The following is an 18,603-nucleotide window of genomic DNA, read 5'->3' on the forward strand; positions in this document are numbered from 1 at the left end:
ACCTGCACGTCTTTGGACTGTGGGAGTAAATTGGAGCATCCAGATGAAACCCACGCAGACACAGGGAGTAAGTGCAAACTCCATACAGGCAGTCACCTGTGGCCGGAATTGAACCCGGGCCCCTGGAGCTGTGAGGCAGCAGTACTACCCAGTACCATGCCACACAGTCTTTTTTAAACTGAGAGACACAATCTGTTTTTGGACTGGGGAAAGGGTTGGTAAGCCTCTTGTCCTCATCAATGATCAATTATGCTTCAGTGGGCCTTCCGTTAAAATGGTCGTGTGGGTCTCTCACCAGCTCTCTATCCAGCAGTTGAGACCCCCACCACCCCCAAAAAGATACAGCCAGTATTCCAGGTGTGTGTCACTAAAACCCTGCACAACAGTGCAAAAACTTATTTACTCCAGCCTCCATGAAACAAAAGCCAAACTAACATTTGTCTACCTAATTGCTTGCTGTACCTGCAAACAGATTTTCTGTGTTCCTTGCGTGAGCATACCAAAGTCTCGCTAAACATCAACATTTACAAGTTTAACGCCCGTCAAAACTTTTTTAAGATTGGAGGCATTTCAAAATATATACAAAAACAGAAATACCAAAAGGGCTATAATGAACAAATAGTGATGTAATAACATATCAAACACTAGTCATGCACATTCCTTCCTACCTCCCCACTTTTTATCCAGCATAACCCTCGACCGCCCGCTTCTCCCTTAACAAAAGAACAAAGAACAAAGAAAAATACAGCACAGGAAGAGGCCCTTCGGCCCTCCAAGCCTGCGCCGACCATGCTGCCCGTCTAAACTAAAATCTTCCACACTTCCTGGGTCCGTATCACTCTATTCCCATCCTATTCATGTATTTGTCAAGATGCCCCTTAACCGTCGTTCCTGCTTCCACCACCTCCTCCGGCAGTGAATTCCACGCACCCACTACCCCCTGTGTACAAAACTTACCTCGTACATCTACTCTAAACCTTGCCCCACGCACCTTAAACCTATGCCCCTTAGTAATTGACCCCTCTACCCTGGGGAAAAGCCTCTGACTATCCACTCTGTCTATGCCCCTCATAACTTTGTAGACCACTATCAAGTCGCCCCTCAACCTCCGTTGTTCCAGTGAGAACAAACTGAGTTTATTCAACCAGAACAAACTGAGTTTAGGAAAGAAAAGAAAAGGAAAAATAGAATAAAACGAAACGCACCCCCCTCCCCTTGCTGACATTTTAGTGCACTTAAAAGAAGTCAATGAACAGCTTCCACCTCATGGAAACACCTTCGTCCATCCCCCTAGTGACGAATTTAGGGCATGATTCTCCGTTTCTGAGACTAAGGGCTGAATTCTCCGCTGTCGGCATTCTTCGTTTTGCCGGCAGCCCGGGGGTTTCCCGACAGCGTGGGGCTGCCCCACAATGGGAAACCCCATTGACCAGCCGGCGAAACAGAGAATCCCGCCGGCGTGCTGCACCAGAAATCTGGTGCGGTGGGACGGAGAAACCCGCCCAACATGTTGACTCCGACGCAGGATTTGTGGACTTTCACAACAACAAAACTGGCGGCGCAGCTGGGTCGATTCCGCTACTATTAAGGGGCTAGCACCGGCGCCACAGGGAACACAATCGATTCTAATGAGAAAAGGTGCCGGAATTCACTGGTTTCATGATCGACATTTAGGAGGCTAACTAGTTACAACCGCATATGCACAGCACGCCCCCATGCACCATCCCAGCCAACAAGATGGCAGCAAGGAGAGCAGCCCCGAGATTCACAGACAGCGAGCTGGAGACCCTCCCGGACGCGGTGGAGGAGAGGCAGGTGACCCTGGCCCAGGAAGGATGTTGTCAGCCGCCACCATTCGCTGTGCCTGGGCGCAGATGGCAGAGGTGGTCAGCGCCCTGGGAAATGGCGTCCGGATTGGCCAACGGTGCCCCAAAAAACCGGCGGGGGGGGTGGGGTGAATCCCGCCCCGATGCCGGCCGCCGGATTCTCCGGCACCGGTTTTTCGGCGGGGTGGGAATCGTGTTTTGCCGGTCAGGGGCCGTTGGCAGTGGCCCCCCCCCAGGCGCTTCTCCGCCCTGCGATGGCCGAGCGGCCGCCTGTTTTCGGCCTGTCCCACCGGCGTATATTACACCAGGTCCATATCGGCGGGACCTGGCTCTGCGGGCGGCCTGCGGAGTCCTCGTGGGGGTCGGGTGCGGGCAGATCTGGCCCGGGTGGTGCCCCCCACGGTGGCATGTCCCGTGATCGGGGCCCACAGATCCGCGGGCGGGCCTGTGCCATGGGGGCACTCTTTCTCTCTGCGCCGGCCCGTGTAATGGTCTGCCATGACCTGGGAGGAGATGACACAGACCTTTCATCACAACTGTCTCCAGCAACCTCCACCATCCCAGAGACACTTCAGTGAAGAGGCTCGTTGGACACTACCTAGTGCTCATCACACAGCTGATCCGGTACAGTAGGTGGAGGTAGGAACACCCGAAGGGGTGAACGGTCGGAGGACCGACCCCAGGGACGAGCTGCCGTCCAGACGGGTTTCGGGCTTCTGGAATGGACAGTCCCATCAATTATAGAGAGGCAGTCGCAGAGCCAGGGACTACATGAGGGGTTGTCGGCGAGCATCCAGCACTTGCAGGTGCATTTGGAGGAGTCCGACCACGTGCAGCAGCAGGATGTGGTTAGACACCAGTTAATTTGGCACGGGTGCAGAGCACAGTTTAGTTATAGGAGCTAGGGCGTATATCTGTAAATATTTTTTCACATTAAACACCTGTTACCACTGTTACAACATGTAATGATACTCTGTCAGATGATTTGAGGCCTTGGCTGGTCTGGGCTGGCCTGTCCCAGGGCTGCAGCGATGAGCAGGAAGGCCACCATTGCTGGCCGAATTCCAATATCTATTGTCTGCAGAGGGTGAATGACCGACATATTAGCATGGTGCGTACCCACCTGCCAAACCTGGTCCAGCAGACTACATTGTTGCACCGGTTGGCACTGCGGGCTCTGCCCCTACATATTCCCCACCCCTCATCCCTGCACCCCTGGCCCCGTTGGTTGCCGGCACCGTGGGGGCCTCTGGTCCTGGAGCCTGACACTGATGCCCGGGGTAACTTCGGCTGGCACTGCCAGGAGTATGCTCCACCCCCACCCGCCCCCCCAAGCACCCCCCCACCCCACGCCACCGTAGAGGCTGCTGTGGTGGCCGCCGGCAGGTGCCGGCTGGGTTTGGGAGTTGTGGCGGAGTGTGAGGTAGGGAGTGGGGAGGTTGGGGGCACCCATACAGCTGGTGTCATTCTGCAGAACCAGGGGCCAAGGTAGGTGCTCAGTGGGTGCACAGTAAGACGGCAGTCTAGCAGGCCGTGGTAATGGCGGTCCTTGTCTGGGCACCACCCCAGTCCTGAGGGGCGTCACCCCGGCCACTCAGCCTGTTCTCCCATCACCTCCTCCCCCCCACCAGGCCCTGGAAGGGCCCACCCCCCCCACCCCAGCCAGCCCGCCATCACGCCTCCCTGTGTCCTACCTCCTCTCTCTCTCCCTCAGCAGCCTTGACACTGGTTTCACGATTTTTAAAAGCACAAGTGAACCACGGCATGGGGAACTCGGCCCATCAGAAGAGGAAAGTTGCGGAGGCTCAGGGAATACCGGATCAGACCAGCTCATGACATGCAAACGGTGTTTCCTGTACGTGCGTTCCGACACACTCGATGTAACGAGATTTTGTCATTGGAACCTATTCTCCACACAATTGCGATTCCCGATTTTGCCGTTGCTCAATGGAGAATCTCACCCTTGATTTTTTCTGGGTGAAGGAATTCATTCACCCGTGTCCCTACACTTGGCAGCTCCGAATCCCGTCAACATAGCAATATACTCATCCGGCTTCTTTCTCCACCAGAACACCGGAATCATCCGACACTGCAAAATTGCTACTCACTGGATTGGTATTACCTCCACTCCCAAACCTTTGACAATACTTCAGTAGCTCTCCTTCAGAACCCGACCAGCCTTGGACAGGTCCGGAACATGTGGCAGGGTTCTCCGGGTTCCCGCATTGAACCTCTACCCTCGGGATAAATCAACTCATCCTAGCTGTCGTCATGCCCTATGCAGCGCGGCATGGTGGATGTTGGTTAGCACTGTTGCCACATGACGCCAAGGACCAATGTTCGATCCCAGCCCCGGGTCAGTGTCCATGTGGAGTTTGCACATCCTCCCCGTTTCTGCGTGTGTCTCACCCCTACAACCCAATGATGTGCAGGACAGGTGGATTGGCCACACTAAATTGTCCCTTAATTGGTACAATTTTAAAAATATATATGTGCCCTATGCACCATCGTGAATTGAATTGGGTTTAATCATGCGCATGAGGAGGACGCATTAATCCTGCACAGAGTCGCATTCCAAATCTACTCCCGCATCGTCCCCCGCCGTCTCCCCCACCAAGTCCTTCCTCCCACTGTTGCCGAATTTCCTCCATTGCGCTTCCTCTTTACTCAGCTCCGCATAGATGTTAGAGATCTTGGGCTGGATTCTCCATTTCACCGGCTAACTACCAGCTCAAACGGAGAATTTACGGGAGTTCTACGACATAAAAATCGGTTCTGAACCCTCACCGATTCCGGGACTGGTGAGGGGCTAGCAGCGGCGCCAAGTGAAACTCTCGGCTCCCCTGCCACAAACGGCTGGAGAATGGCCGGGTCCCTGGCCGCACATGCACATGGCAGACAACTTGCAGCATGGTGCCGGCTGTGCACGGACCCGAACCGCCATCCGCGACACCACAGGCCACCCTCTAGCCAACCCCTGGCCACTCCCCACCAGTACCCCCAGGATCCTGTCCGAATGTGGCGGCGCTGGACACAAACCGCAGCCACCACGCCGGGATCACATGAGTTCTGTGCCATTGGGAATCATGCTGAAATCACATCAGTTCTGCGCCATTGGGAACTCAGCTCAGCAGGGGAATAGCATCGCGGGAGGCCTGCAGCTGATGCCATTTCAGAGGGGTGGAGCATGGCTGACTGGCATCAAACCGGCACCAGCCCCGATTTGGTTGTCGGAGCCCATTCTCCGCCCGATCGCCGATTACGATATCGGTGTCCGGCAACGGAGAATCCAGACTCTTGCCTTTTCCAATCTCGTCCTCTGATAAGAGCCTGTCCTGCAGCCCTGGAAGCTACTTTTCCATTCTTCTGATGGTTGAATAACCTCGTACTTTCCCACATTACACTCCACCTGTCATCTTGGTATCCAATGACTTAGCCTGTTTATATCTCCATAAAGCCTCACTGTCCCTTCCTCATAGCTGATATCTCTACCTCACTTTGTGTAATCATAAAACTGCAAGATATTATTCTCTGTTAAGATGGCATGACTTAATGCTAAATGCTGCCTGCTCAAATGCCAGAAGGGCAACTTAAAACAACTGCCAACATGTTTCTTTTTTGCCATTTATACAGTATAAGGATAGTTACTGAAATCCAGAAATGGTGTCACTGAGTACGTGTGATGATTTTATAATAAAGGGAATGTTTATAGAATGTAAAGCTTTTTAAAAATAGAATTATACTTAAAAACAAATGTTTCACACAATACCAATATTTTAAAATAGTTCCAAACAATATTAATTCTCTACCTTCAAAGCCAATTTTCTCCTTATCTGTACAGCAATCTCCTTATAGATTTGAAAATTTATTAAAGTCCAATGATTTTTGCTACACAGTGCCTTTAATTTCTCTCCGTGTGTCCTCTGAGGTTAGCAGCAGTTATTTATCTGGCGTTGTTCACACTGCTTGCTGGGAGTTGACCAGTTATTCCTGCTGTCTGGTGAGATTTAAAACTGCCCCCCATCGGTTTCAGTATCTCCTTAAATATGTTCCTTCCCTTTGATCTCTCCAATGTCTCAACCAGCCTCTTTTGAATCGCCTAGAGTTAATTAACCTTGATACTTTTTTTAGCTTTTAAGAATTAGAAGAAATGTGAAACTCCCCCTCCCCATACATATAAAACCTTTCTTTTATACCCTGTGTACATCTCCTTTGAACCACAACAACCCATTCAAATTTACTTCTATTTTGTAAACATTCTAACTAAATTACACTTATATAAACATCTGTTTGAAGTTCTCCTAAGCTCATTACCACATCAAGCTCACTTCTTATTGTCAGTTTAAATTCTCACAATGAACCTGTCTCTTGCTTCAATTACCATTTACACATCCCTAACAGTTAAAACATATGACAACAATATTACCAAACGAAAAATATTACAATTTCTTGGGTTTTCCTGACATTGGGCTGGATTTTCCACGTCGCCAGTAGTGGAGTTCCCAACGCGGCAGAGAATACAATATCGGGGATAAAATGGAATTGCCGATGGGAGCCAATCCATTTCCAATGCTTCGGACACCTGCTGGTGTTAGGATTGATGTTTGTGCCCTGCGGCAGCGGGAAAATGTAAATGGATGATTAGGAACCATTTGCATCTCATTATCTGGCTGGGCACCATATTCTCCAGGTACCCATGATCCTCCTGTCCTCTGGACAGGGAACCACATGGGCAAGAATTGCTGCTGCTCTTGACAACTGTGCACCTGACACAATAGACCTTGCGGTGTGCCAAGAGGGTAACTCTTTAAGGGAGTTGCCTCCAAATTATATTGGAGGGCCACCCTCCCCCCTACAACACAAGACCTACCCACCCCACCACCACCATACCCATCCACCGCCTTCCCATCAGAGACCCCCTAATTAAAGCCCCCCCCCCCCTCTGACTGATGTTAGTGAGCAGTTCAAACAGAGGCAATGAAAAAAAACCACTGCTTTAACACTCACCCGGGCAATACACCTCCTGGCTCAGTCACATCAAACAGCACCTGTCAATTCCTGGAAAGAGAAAAAACAGTCAGCTGGGATTAAACACACGGGATCAGGGGTGAACTGGCAAGGTGGATACAGAACTGGCTAGGCCATAGAAGGCAGAGGGTAGCAATGGAGGGATGCTTTTCTAATTGGAGGGCTGTGACCAGTGGTGTTCCACAGGGATCAGTGTTGGGACCTTTGCTGTTTGTAGTATATATAAATGATTTGGAGGAAAATGTAACTGGTCTGATTAGTAAGTTTGCAGACGACACAAAGGTTGGTGGAATTGCAGATAGCGATGAGGACTGTCTGAGGATACAGCAGGATTTAGATTGTCTGGAGACTTGGGCGGAGAGATGGCAGATGGAGTTTAATCCGGACAAATGTGAGGTAATGCATTTTGGAACGTCTAATGCAGTTAGGGAATATACAGTGAATGGTAGAACCCTCAAGAGTATTGAAAGTCAAAGAGATCTAGGAGTACAGGTCCACAGGTCATTGAAAGGGGCAACACAGGTGGAGAAGGTAGTCAAGAAGGCATACGGCATGCTTGCCTTCATTGGCCGGGGCATTGAGTATAAGAATTGGCAAGTCATGTTGCAGCTGTATAGAACCTTAGTTAGGCCACACTTGGAGTATAGTGTTCAATTCTGGTCGCCACACTACCAGAAGGATGTGGAGGCTTTAGAGAGGGTGCAGAAGAGATTTACCAAAATGTTGCCTGGTATGGAGGGCATAAGCTATGAGGAGCGATTGAATAAACTCGGTTTGTTCTCACTGGAACGAAGGAGGTTGAGGGGCGACCTGATAGAGGTATACAAAATTATGAGGGGCATAGACAGAGTGGATAGTCAGAGGCTTTTCCCCGGGGTAGATGGGTCAATTACTAGGGGGCATAGGTTTAAGGTGAGAGGGGCAAGGTTTAGAGTAGATGTACGAGGCAAGTTTTTTACGCAGAGGGTAGTGGGTGCCTGGAACTCGCTACCGGAGGAGGTAGTGGAAGCAGGGACGATAGGGACATTTAAGGGGCATCTTGACAAATATATGAATAGGATGGGAATAGAAGGATACGGACCCAGGAAGTGTAGAAGATTGTAGTTTAGTCGGGCAGTATGGTCGGCACGGGCTTGGAGGGCCGAAGGGCCTGTTCCTGTGCTGTACATTTCTTTGTTCTTTGTTCTTTGTTAAACCCCCTCAGATCTTTGATCTGCAAGCCATTCATTCATTTCTCTTTTATATTGATTTTACTAGGCTATGATTGACAGCTTCCACACACACCCAGCTGTCAGCATTGTTCCATTCATTTCCCTTCACACTTGAGTAAGTTAGCAGTGGTCAGCTGTGTAACTAACCACAACGTTTAGAAACATCAAGCTTTGATCGATAGCTCCTAGACCACTTCAAACAGATTTAAGTGTATTCCATTCATCTCCGTTTGAATAACTTTGAAGTGGTCAGCTGTGAAACTAACAGAAACCATTTAACTCTGTTTGAAGTGGTCCCGGAGCTCAAATGGTGGCTCGAAAGAGGGATTCCCGAGGGAATTGCTTGCAATCCTCACCATGAAAAGAATACATGGTTAAAGATTAGGAATCGCTTCCTGATTTGTGCACCCAGCGGAAGCGTACATTAGATGCAATTCAGCTCCAGCAGGAGAACATAGGGCTAGATTCTCCGATTGCCGACGCCGAAATCGCCTTCAGCGATTGGCCGGAGAATCCCTTTTGATGCCAAAATCGGGGGCAGCGTCTGTTTTCGGATGCTCCGTCCCCCTCCAAAATGGCATCATCGGTCAGTATGCCGCATGCCATTGGGACAGCCTCAGAAGGTCACCTGAAGGCTCTCCCCAGATGCTCCACCACCGATGAGCCAACTTCCCAACAGCGTGGATCACTTGTGGTCTGAGGTTTCGCAACGTCGCATGGCGGCTGCGGACTGTTTCCAGTGCCATCACAGTCAGGGGGGTGCCATTCCGCTGGCCAGGGGGGCTTCGGCGGGGCTGGGAGGACTGGTGGGGGGGTGGTCCATGGGTGGCGAAGAGGGGTTACAGGGGGCCATATCTGGCAGCCCGGCCGATGCCATGTTGTACGGCGCGACCGCTGTAGGTCGCCGCCATGCGCATGCGCAGCCACGGACCCAGCAATTCTCCATCCGTATCTGCAGGGAAAGCCGGGGGTTTTACGTGGTGCGGCTGCTAGCCCCCCATTGGGCAGAGCATCGCGCCAATGTTTTGGTCATGCTACTAGACACGACACACATGCTCCGGAGAGAGCCTCAAAATCGGAGAATCCAGCCTATAATCTCCCAAATAGAGAATCCTGCCCACTGTCTTTTCATTTTAGTAATTCAAATGGATTGTAAACAACTGAGACACCAACACTTATCACACTCCACTGGTCATAGCCTAAAACCAATTGCTTTAGATCTCAGCATGAGGATGCCTAAGTTATGCCTCCTATTTACTATCTGTATGTTAACCAATTCTCTAACTATGGTAATATATTACCCTAACTCGACAAGCCCTTACATTTAGTCTGGCACCTTCTCGAATGCCTTTTGGAAACTCCTGTATATCTACTACTTCCCCTTTATCTACCCTATTAGCTACAACCTAAAAAAAATCTAATACATTTGTCAAACCCAATTTCCCTTTCGTTAAACCATGTTGGCTTTGACTGAGTGCTTTGTTAAGACTTTCTGATGACTGATGTCAGATAACTAGCCTGTAGTTCCTTGTTTTCTCACTCCCACCTTTGTATAGCAGTGTTACATTTGCTAACTTCTAAACTGCTTGGACCATTCAAGAATCTAGGCAATTTTGCAAAACCCTAGCTTGTGCATTCATTAGTGCAGCTATCTCTTATAGATGCCTAAGATGTAGGAAAGCAGAAAATGTTATTGTACAAAGTTCCAACCTAATTTGCTCACCAACCCTGATAAAGTGAGTGGCATGAGAGAAGCCAATGGCCCATTTTTAGGCCTGAAACTGCATAATATTATCACAACTGCCCTTTCCATTACAATGTACTGGGAAGGAGTTGGGTGGATAGTGGCCAAATTTTGTACAGTACCAACATCTGGTTGCTGTGTTCCCAGTGCAAGAGAAGAGTTCCTGGGATAGGAATGAACCAGTGTGATGAGAAGATTGATTATGTAAAAAGTTTATTTGGACATTTTGTGAGGCAGGATATTGATGGCTTACAGATCAACTTTATGCTGAAGCAGAGTGTCACAATTCCATGTTTGCTGGTATGACTTCACCCTTACCTATAAAACCTCAGAAGTCTTGTTCATGGAGGTGGAGGCAAAGGAATGCATCATATTTGTTCACAGCTGGAATCTTCAGCAGCAGGTCAACATTCAGAGTGACTGGCATCAGTGAAAGCTAACCTGCACTGTTTAAAGGAGAGGAGTATTGGGTTTGTATCGGATTCTGGCACTCATGTAGGAAGTGAATCTAACCTTTGAAAGACTGAACAATGGCTCATGATGGGAGAAAGTGGGAATCCAGGTTTTGAAAGCCTTCCCTAGAAGTTTTGTTGGAGGAAGTGGAAAGAAGGAAAGATATCCTGCCTCAGAAGCAGGGCAGGAAGCCATGGAGACACACATTCATGGTCTGCCTGCTACTTCCAGTGGTCATTTACTGCACATATGCTAATCCTCTCACCAGTCACCAGTGTAGCATCTGGCATTACTCACCCCAAAAGGGTACATACATTCTAGAGACACCATTTTTGGAGATCTAAGAGCACTGCGAGTTCTCAAAAGTTGGGTGCAAATGAAGTCAATTTCAAACTAAGCAAGTGTTTAAAACGAGCCAGATTCTTATCATTTCACACCTTGATCATTTTATTTTTGCTAATCTGTGAAAAGTTACGTTTTGTTTCTGAAAGATTACACCCATAGTTCTTTGTGGGATGTGAGATTATAGAAACCATAATTCATTAGTAACACAAACCATCTTAAAGCAAACAATTGCACATTCTCTATATTTGATTTTTCTTTACAGTGAGGAAGAGCTACGCTGTCAGAATTTCAGAATTGGACTTTACAGATGATCTAAGCAACACTTCCTCAACCTTGTATCAAAATCGCGCAAAAGAATTTAAGATGCTGGTATGGAACTGAATGAATTGTAAAATCTAAAAGTGTTTTTTTTCTAACTGCTACTTTGGTGAATTTTGCCTTTCAGTGCTGTACAACAAATATTCTGGTTTAATGCCCCGCTGGTGCACTAAAATAAAAGGAAGGTAAAGTCGCCATAGTCCCAGATGACCATAGGCTGCTTTCCACTTTGAGGGGGAGAGCTGACTGGTGGTAATTTAACCGGAGGATCACCACACCTCAGCAAGAGGCAAAGTTGGGAAGACGGGCCTTCATGTATAACCTCAGCCGGTACAGGAACTGAACCCGCAGTTATTCTGCATCACAAACCAGCTGTCTAGCCCACTAAGCTAAACCAGCCTAGCCATAAATAAAGATCTGAAAAGCTTCAAAAGGCAGTTATAGAGTCATAGAGTCATAGATGTTTACAGCATGGAAACAGGCCCTTCAGCCAGCTGGTCCATGCCACCCTGTTTCTATCTCTAAGCTAGTCCCACTTGCCTGCATTTGGCCCAAACCCCTCTACACCCACCCTGCCCATGTAACTTTTTTAAAGCAAGAAATTGTACCCGCCTCTACCACTGCCTCTGGCAGCTCGTTCCAGATGCCTCTGTGTGAAGAAATTTCCCCTCTGGTCTCTTTTGTATCTCTCTCTTCTCACCTTGAACCTATGCCCTCTAGTTCTAGACTTCTCTACCTTTGGTAAAAGATGTTGACTATCTACCTTATCGATGCTCCTCATTATTTTATAGACCTCTATAAGATCACCCCTAAGCCTCCTATGCTCCAGGGAAAAAAATTCCAGCCTCGCCTTATAACGCAGACCATCAAGTCCTGGTAGCAACCTAGTAAATCTCTTCTGCTCTCTTTCTAGTTTAACTATATCCTTCCTATAATAGGGTGGCCCGAACTGAACACAGTATTCCATGTGTGGTCTTACCAATGTCTTGTACAACTTCAACAAGACGTCCAAACTCCTGTATTCAATACTCTGACCAATAAAACCGAGCATGCTGAATGCCTTCTTCACCACCCTGTCCACCTGCGACTCCAGCTTCAAGGAGCCATGAACCTGTATTCCTAGATCTCTTTGTTCTGTAACTCTCCCCAACTCCCTACCATTAACTGAATAGGCCGTGCCTTGATTTGATCTACCAAAATGCATTACCTCACATTTAGCTAAATTAAACTCCATCTGCCATTCATCGGCCCACTGGCAATCTTATATAACCTTCTTCACTATCCAATATGCCACCAATCTTGGTAGAATCATAGAATCATGGAATTTACAGTACAGAAGGAGGTCATTCGGCCCATCAAGTCTGCACCGGCCCTTGTAAAGTGCACCCTACTTAAACCCGCACCTCCACCCTATCCCCATAACCCAATAACCCCAGCTAACCTTTTTGGACACGAAGGGTAATTTAACAAGGCCAATCAACCTAACCTGCACATCTTTGGACTGTGGGAGGAAACCGGAGCACCCGGAGGAAACCAGAGGAGTATTCTGTTTGTGTCGGATTCTGGTACTTATGTAGGAAGTGAATCTAACCTTTGAAACACTGAATAATGGTATCATCTGCAAACTTACTAACTATGCCTTCTACATTCTCATCCAAATCACTTACACATATCACAAATAACAGTGGACCCAGCACCGATCCCTGAGGCACATCGCTGGTCACCGGCCTCCAGTTTGAAAAACAACTCTCCACAACCACCCTTGGCTTTGGTCGCCAAGCCAATTTTATTTCCAATTGGCTACCTCGCCATGGATTCCGTGAGATTTAACCTTTTGCAACTACCTACCATATGGTACCTTGTCAAAGGCCTTGCTAAAGTCCATGTAGACAACATCGACCGCACTGCCTCATCTATCTTCTTGGTTACCCCTTCAAAAAAACTCGATAAAATTCGTGAGACATGACTTTCCCCTTACAAAGCCATGCTGACTTTTCCTAATTAGCCCTTGCCTGTCTAAATGCCTGTAGATCCCGTCCCTCAGAATACCTTCTAACAATGTACCCACTACAGAAGTAAGACTCACCAGTCGGTAGTTCCCGAGTTTATCCCTTTTCATCCGGGTTTATCCCTAATGTATCCTTTGTTTTTAAACAAGGGCACAACATTTGCAGGCATGTCCCCTATGCCTCTCGATGATTTAAATATCTCAGCTAGGGGCCCGGCAATTTCCTCCCTAGCCTCCACCAACGTCCTGGGATACATTTCATTAGGTCCCGGGGATTTATCTATCTTGATGCGCTTTAATACTTCCTTCTCTGTAATATGTATATTCCTCAAAACATCACTTTTTATTTCCCCAATATCCCTAACATTCGTGCCTTTCTCAACAGTAAATACCGACGAGACATATTCATTCAGGATCTCTCCCATCCCTTGTGGATCCGCATATAGATGACCCTGTTTATCCTTAAGAGGCCCCAACCTCTCCCTCGTCACTCTTTTGCCCTTTATGTGTCTGTAATAGCTCTTTATGTATCTGTCACAGCAGTTAAATAGAAAAGTGCAATCCTGTCCATGTGCAGTATGAAATTGTTTTGATTTAAGTAAAAATTAGTTTAGTATCTCACCATGGGCACACATTTCCATTACTGGGTTAATACCTTTTTTAACATAGCATTTTGAATGACTTGCATGGTTCATGAACTTACCACGCCAATAACCCTTTTAACTCCTGTCATATTATTTCCCTGTTATCAAAGTTTCCGTACAACTTTCTGTTTTAAATGTTACCATGAAAAATGTTACGGTACGTGATGATTCTGGCACAAAGCACCCAAAATACAGATTTACAGAGACTATTTTAATGGCAAATAAATATAGAAACGTTGGGTGGAGTGGGTTAAGGGCAGCATGAGTTTCCTGTGGATCTTTGTTGGGAACCACATAAGCATTCATTTGCATCTCCTGAATGCTCCTTAAAAGACATGCTCACTGGAAATACGTTCGCCATCCAAATTAAGTGCCCCCCCCAGCAGATTATTAGACCAGCATGTTTTACGATTGTGTATATGTGCAATTCTGGTCACTACATTACAGGAAGGCTGAGGGATGACTTAATTGAGGCGTTCAGAATTATATGGGGAAGAGATAAAGGGGGCGTGAGGAAGAACGTTTTTACACATAGCATAGTGGGTGTCTGAAATTTTCTGCCCGAGTTGGTCGTGGAGGCAGAGACCCTGAACTATTTCTAAAATAACTGGATCTGCACCTTAAGTTCTGTAAACTACATGGCTATGGACCAGATGCAGGAAGGTGGGATTACAAATGGCACCTGGGTGTCCTCGGGCTGGCATAGACAAGATGAGTCGAATGGCTTCCTTCTATGCTGTTCTATTCTATGATATGGAGGAATTTAATCTCTCAGAGGGTAGTGAATCTATGGAATTCTTGACCGTAGAAGGCTGTAGGGATTGGATTGTTATGTATGTTCAAGACTGAGATAGGCAGATTTTTAATCAGTACGTGAATCAAGGGTTATCAAAGGAATCAAGACGACAAAACTGGAAAGTGGAGTTGAGGATTATCAGATCAGATCATCCAGAATAATGGAGCAGATTCAATGGGTCAAATGGCCTACTTTTGCTCCTATGTTTTATGGTCTGTGGTCTTTTGGGAGGTGCAGGGTGAAAGATTGGTAGGTAAAGGTCTCGTCAGATTGGACACAATGTGGGATAAGACAGGTGGCTCAGATAATGGACAGGGACAGCATTAAGGCGGACTGTGGTGGGTCCGCCCTGCCATTACCTCAGGGGGTCGAAGGCCAGGACACCATATTTAAATGGCACCCACACACCCATTTACTCTCTGTAGCCAGGACTTGTGGCAAAGGCAAGAAGATCTAGACCATCTGCCCCAAAGTTCAATGATGGCTCCCTGGAGAGACTCTATCAGGCAGTCCATGACCTGCACGTCCTCTATACCAGGGATAGTAGCAGGAAGTTAACCAAAGATGTCAGCACATGTAGACCTCAAAAGAGGACCTCGCTGCAATGCCCAAAAAAGTTGAATGATCTCATCCGTTCAGCCAGGGAAAGTCATGTTCTCCTCACTCTCTGTTACATTCTAATAAAGTTATCAGGTATTTACACGGTTACAGTTGTAATGATGTACGTTCACTAACTTCATTGGAACCACTGTTTTAACCTGCACGAGGCCTAAGGGAAGGACCAATTGGCCTCCTGTGAGCCTCACAGAATACAAGCTTTCTCACTGAGGGGTGGGGGCCCATCAATGAAGTAATAGACTCTGGCATAAAAGCCGGCCCAGATGGAAGCTGAGTATGATATGAGTAGTTGGGACCAGCTGGGACCTGGAGTGTACTGTGTACATAGTTTACTTTGTAGTACAGTAAGTTTCTTTACCCCTCATGTATTGGACTCTTCTGTGGTCACTAAACTATGAAAGGTTCTTTTTTTAATTTATTAATTTACGGGATGAGGGTGTCGCTGGTTAGGCCAGTATTTATTGCCCAGCCCTAGTTGCCCCGCAGAGGTGGTGGTGAGTTGCCTTCTTGAACCGCTGCAGTCCTTGAGGTGTAGGTACACCCACAGTGCTTTTAGGGAGAAAATTCCAGGATTTTGTCCCAGTGACAGTGAAGGATATAGTTCCAGGGCAGGGTGATGAATGACTTGGAGGGAACCTCCAGGTGGTGGTGTTCCCAGGTATTTACTGCTGTTGTCCTTCCAGATGGTAGTGGTTGTGGGTTTGGGAGGTGCTATCGGAAGAACCTTAGCGAGTTACTGCAATGTATCTTGTAGATGGTACACACAGCTGCTATTGTGCATCTCTGGTGGAGGGATTGAATGTTTGTGGAAGGGGGACCAATTAAGTGGGCTGCTTTGTTCTGGATGGCGTCGAGCTTCTTGAGTGTTACTGGGGCTGCAGTCAACCAGGCAAGTTCCATTACACTCCTAACTATGCCTTGTAGATGGTAGACAGGCTTTGGGGAGTCAGAAGGTGAGTTACTCACTGTAGGATTCCTAGCCTTTGACCTGCCCTTGTAGCCACAGTATTAATGTGGCGAGTGCAGTTCAGTTTCTGATCTATGGTAATCGCCCGGATGTTGATTGTGGGGATTCAGCGGTGGTAATGCCATTGAATGTCAAGGGACGATGGTTAGAGCCTCTCTTGAGGGAGATGGTCATTGCCTGGCACTTGTGTGGCACAAATGTAATTTGCCACTTGTCAGCTCAAGCCTGGATATTCTCCAGGTCTTGCTCCATTTGGACACTGACTGCTTCATTATCTGAGGAGTTGCGAATAGTGCTGAACATTCTGCGAACATCCCCACTTCTGACCTTATGATGGGAGGGAGGTCATTGATGAAGCAGCTGAAAATGGTTAGTCCTAGGACACTACCCTGAGGAACTCCTGCTGTGATGTCCTGGAGTTGAGATGATTGACCTCCAACCACCACAACCATCTTCCTTTGTGCCAGGTATGACTCCAACCAGCGGAGAGTTTTCCCCCTAATTCCCATTGACTCCAGTTTAGCTAGGGCTCTTCGATGCCACACTCAGTCAAATGCTGCCTTGATGTCAAAGACAATCACTCTCACCTCACCTCTGGCATTCAGCTCTTTTGTCCATGTTTGAACCAAGGCTGTAATGAGGTCCGGAGCTGAGTGACCCTGGCGGAACCCAAACTGAACATGCATGAGCTGAGGTTACTGCAGAGCAAGTGCCACTTGATAGCATTGTTAATGATTCCTTCCATCATTTTGCTGATGATGGAGAGTAGACTGGTAGGGCGGTAATTAGCTGGGTTGGATTTGTGCAAGACACACCTGGGCACTTTTCCATATTGCTGGGTAAATGCTAGTGCTGTAGCTGTACTGGAGCAGCTTGGTTAGGTGTGCGGAAAGTTCTGGAGCAGAAGTCTCAGTATTATTTACAAAATATTGTCAGGACCCATAGTCTTTGCAGTATCCAGTGCCTTCAGCTGTTTCTTGGTATCACGTGAAGTGAATCGCATTGGCTGAAGACTGACATCTGTGATTCTGGGGATCCCTGGAGGAGACCGAGATGGATCATCCACTCGTCACTTCAATTTATTAATACGAAAAACTGTACAGAGGCCAAAGATCCACAGGGCTGCCCTAGTCCCTGTATTCTGCCTAAGAGAGAGCTCCAACCTCTGGGGTGACTACCCACTCTCAGTCCCAATTGGTTCCAAGCCAGATGACCCTCTTCTGCTGTGTTACCCTTAAAGGGACAATTGCCACTAATCAGCACAAAAGCCCACAGGGATCTCATACAGCACCAGCAGAATGGACATCACCACTGATTGTCTCATAGAAACTTTGAACCAGAATCTCTGATAACATTTTGCACAAGTGCATCTTCAAACCCTACTGGTGATCACTCAGCACACACAGCATGCTTAAGATCTGCTTTTACACCTGTGCTGTTCACAGTCTATCCATCTGTCTTTACGCAGGAAAAAACATCTCCCACAACAACGAGGGGAGATCTCAGACCTGAGGGGTAAGCCCAGAGGTAATGCAACTCAACCCCTTTGAGGATCAAGCAGCAGAGCTGGCTGCCAAAAGCACAGATAGTTCCTGTTATGAAGGTGAGGTTGGCATCTCCCAACAAGCCAGTGAGGGTCCATGCAGTAGCCATCAGCCACCACAGATACTGTGAGTGCTCTTTAATGTAGGTGACTGTCTAGCCAATCACTAACTATCTCTCCTCTCTATTACAGCCACCAGCAAGAAAGGTAGAGGGACACCACCAGCCAGCCCATCAGCCGCAGGCTGCAGAGCACCTTGTATGAGGGATTTAAGGAAGCATAGGAGTTCCATCACTGTGTTCAACTGCACCCTCCACCTGTGCAGAGACACACACCTCAGTAGCACTTAGTTCCAGAGTAGGCCCGGGATCGCTATCTAGTGAGCACAACACAGGAATGGTGTTATAACCTGCCTACTTACCATTGGCTGGGGACTAATGACTATCCCACAATCCTGTGGGAGTATGAGCTTCCCCAATGAGGGGGGCGGAGAAACCACTAGTAAACTCCTAGTATAAATAAAGCTGGCCAGTTCAGGAACCAGCAGGACGGAGTATGTAGCAAGGGAAGTTACTGCTACTGTTATGTATATATGTTATAGAAAATAAATGTTATTACTTTGGATCCTTAAAACTCGTGCTGGATTCTTCGTGGCCCTTACAAAACTGGCGACGAAGGTAAAAATGAATAGCTGTCTACACTGCTGAAGCCAGCTCCCTGGCTTTTTGTTGGATACAGGTTGGAAGTTGTTTTCTATTATACCATGCCTCTGTACGGACGTTTGGATGTTTTTGATGCTGCGCTGGAAAGCTGGAACCAGTACACACAACGGATGCGTTACTATTTCCGGGCAAACAATATCACCGAAAACGAGCACCAGGTGGTCATATTGCTCACCGCCTGCGGCCCGCATACGTTTGGGGTGATAAGGAGCCTTACGTACCCAGCTGCGCCGGACACCAAAACGTTTGATAAACTTGTGAATATAGTGGGGCAACATTTTAACCCAACCCCGTCCATGATAGTCCAGCGTTACCGGTTTAATACCGCTGAGAGGACCCCTGGAGAATCCCTTCCCGATTTTCTATCCAGGCTACGCAGG

The 18,603-nt window shown here is 47.7% G+C and overlaps 1 protein-coding gene across 1 annotated transcript in view; it reads left to right on the plus strand.

The window, feature by feature from the left end:
* Positions 1-18,603, plus strand: part of LOC140411470 (uncharacterized) — a 114,562-nt gene that overhangs the window by 15,417 nt on the left and 80,542 nt on the right. Inside the window, exon 4 of the mRNA XM_072500567.1 lies at positions 10,870-10,976. Within this exon, the coding sequence (XP_072356668.1) occupies positions 10,870-10,976 (107 nt within the window). The remainder of the gene's footprint in view (positions 1-10,869; positions 10,977-18,603) is intronic.

Source organism: Scyliorhinus torazame, chromosome 4 (genome assembly GCF_047496885.1).
Source record: "Scyliorhinus torazame isolate Kashiwa2021f chromosome 4, sScyTor2.1, whole genome shotgun sequence".
In the NCBI taxonomy this organism is placed as follows: Eukaryota; Metazoa; Chordata; class Chondrichthyes; order Carcharhiniformes; family Scyliorhinidae; genus Scyliorhinus; species Scyliorhinus torazame.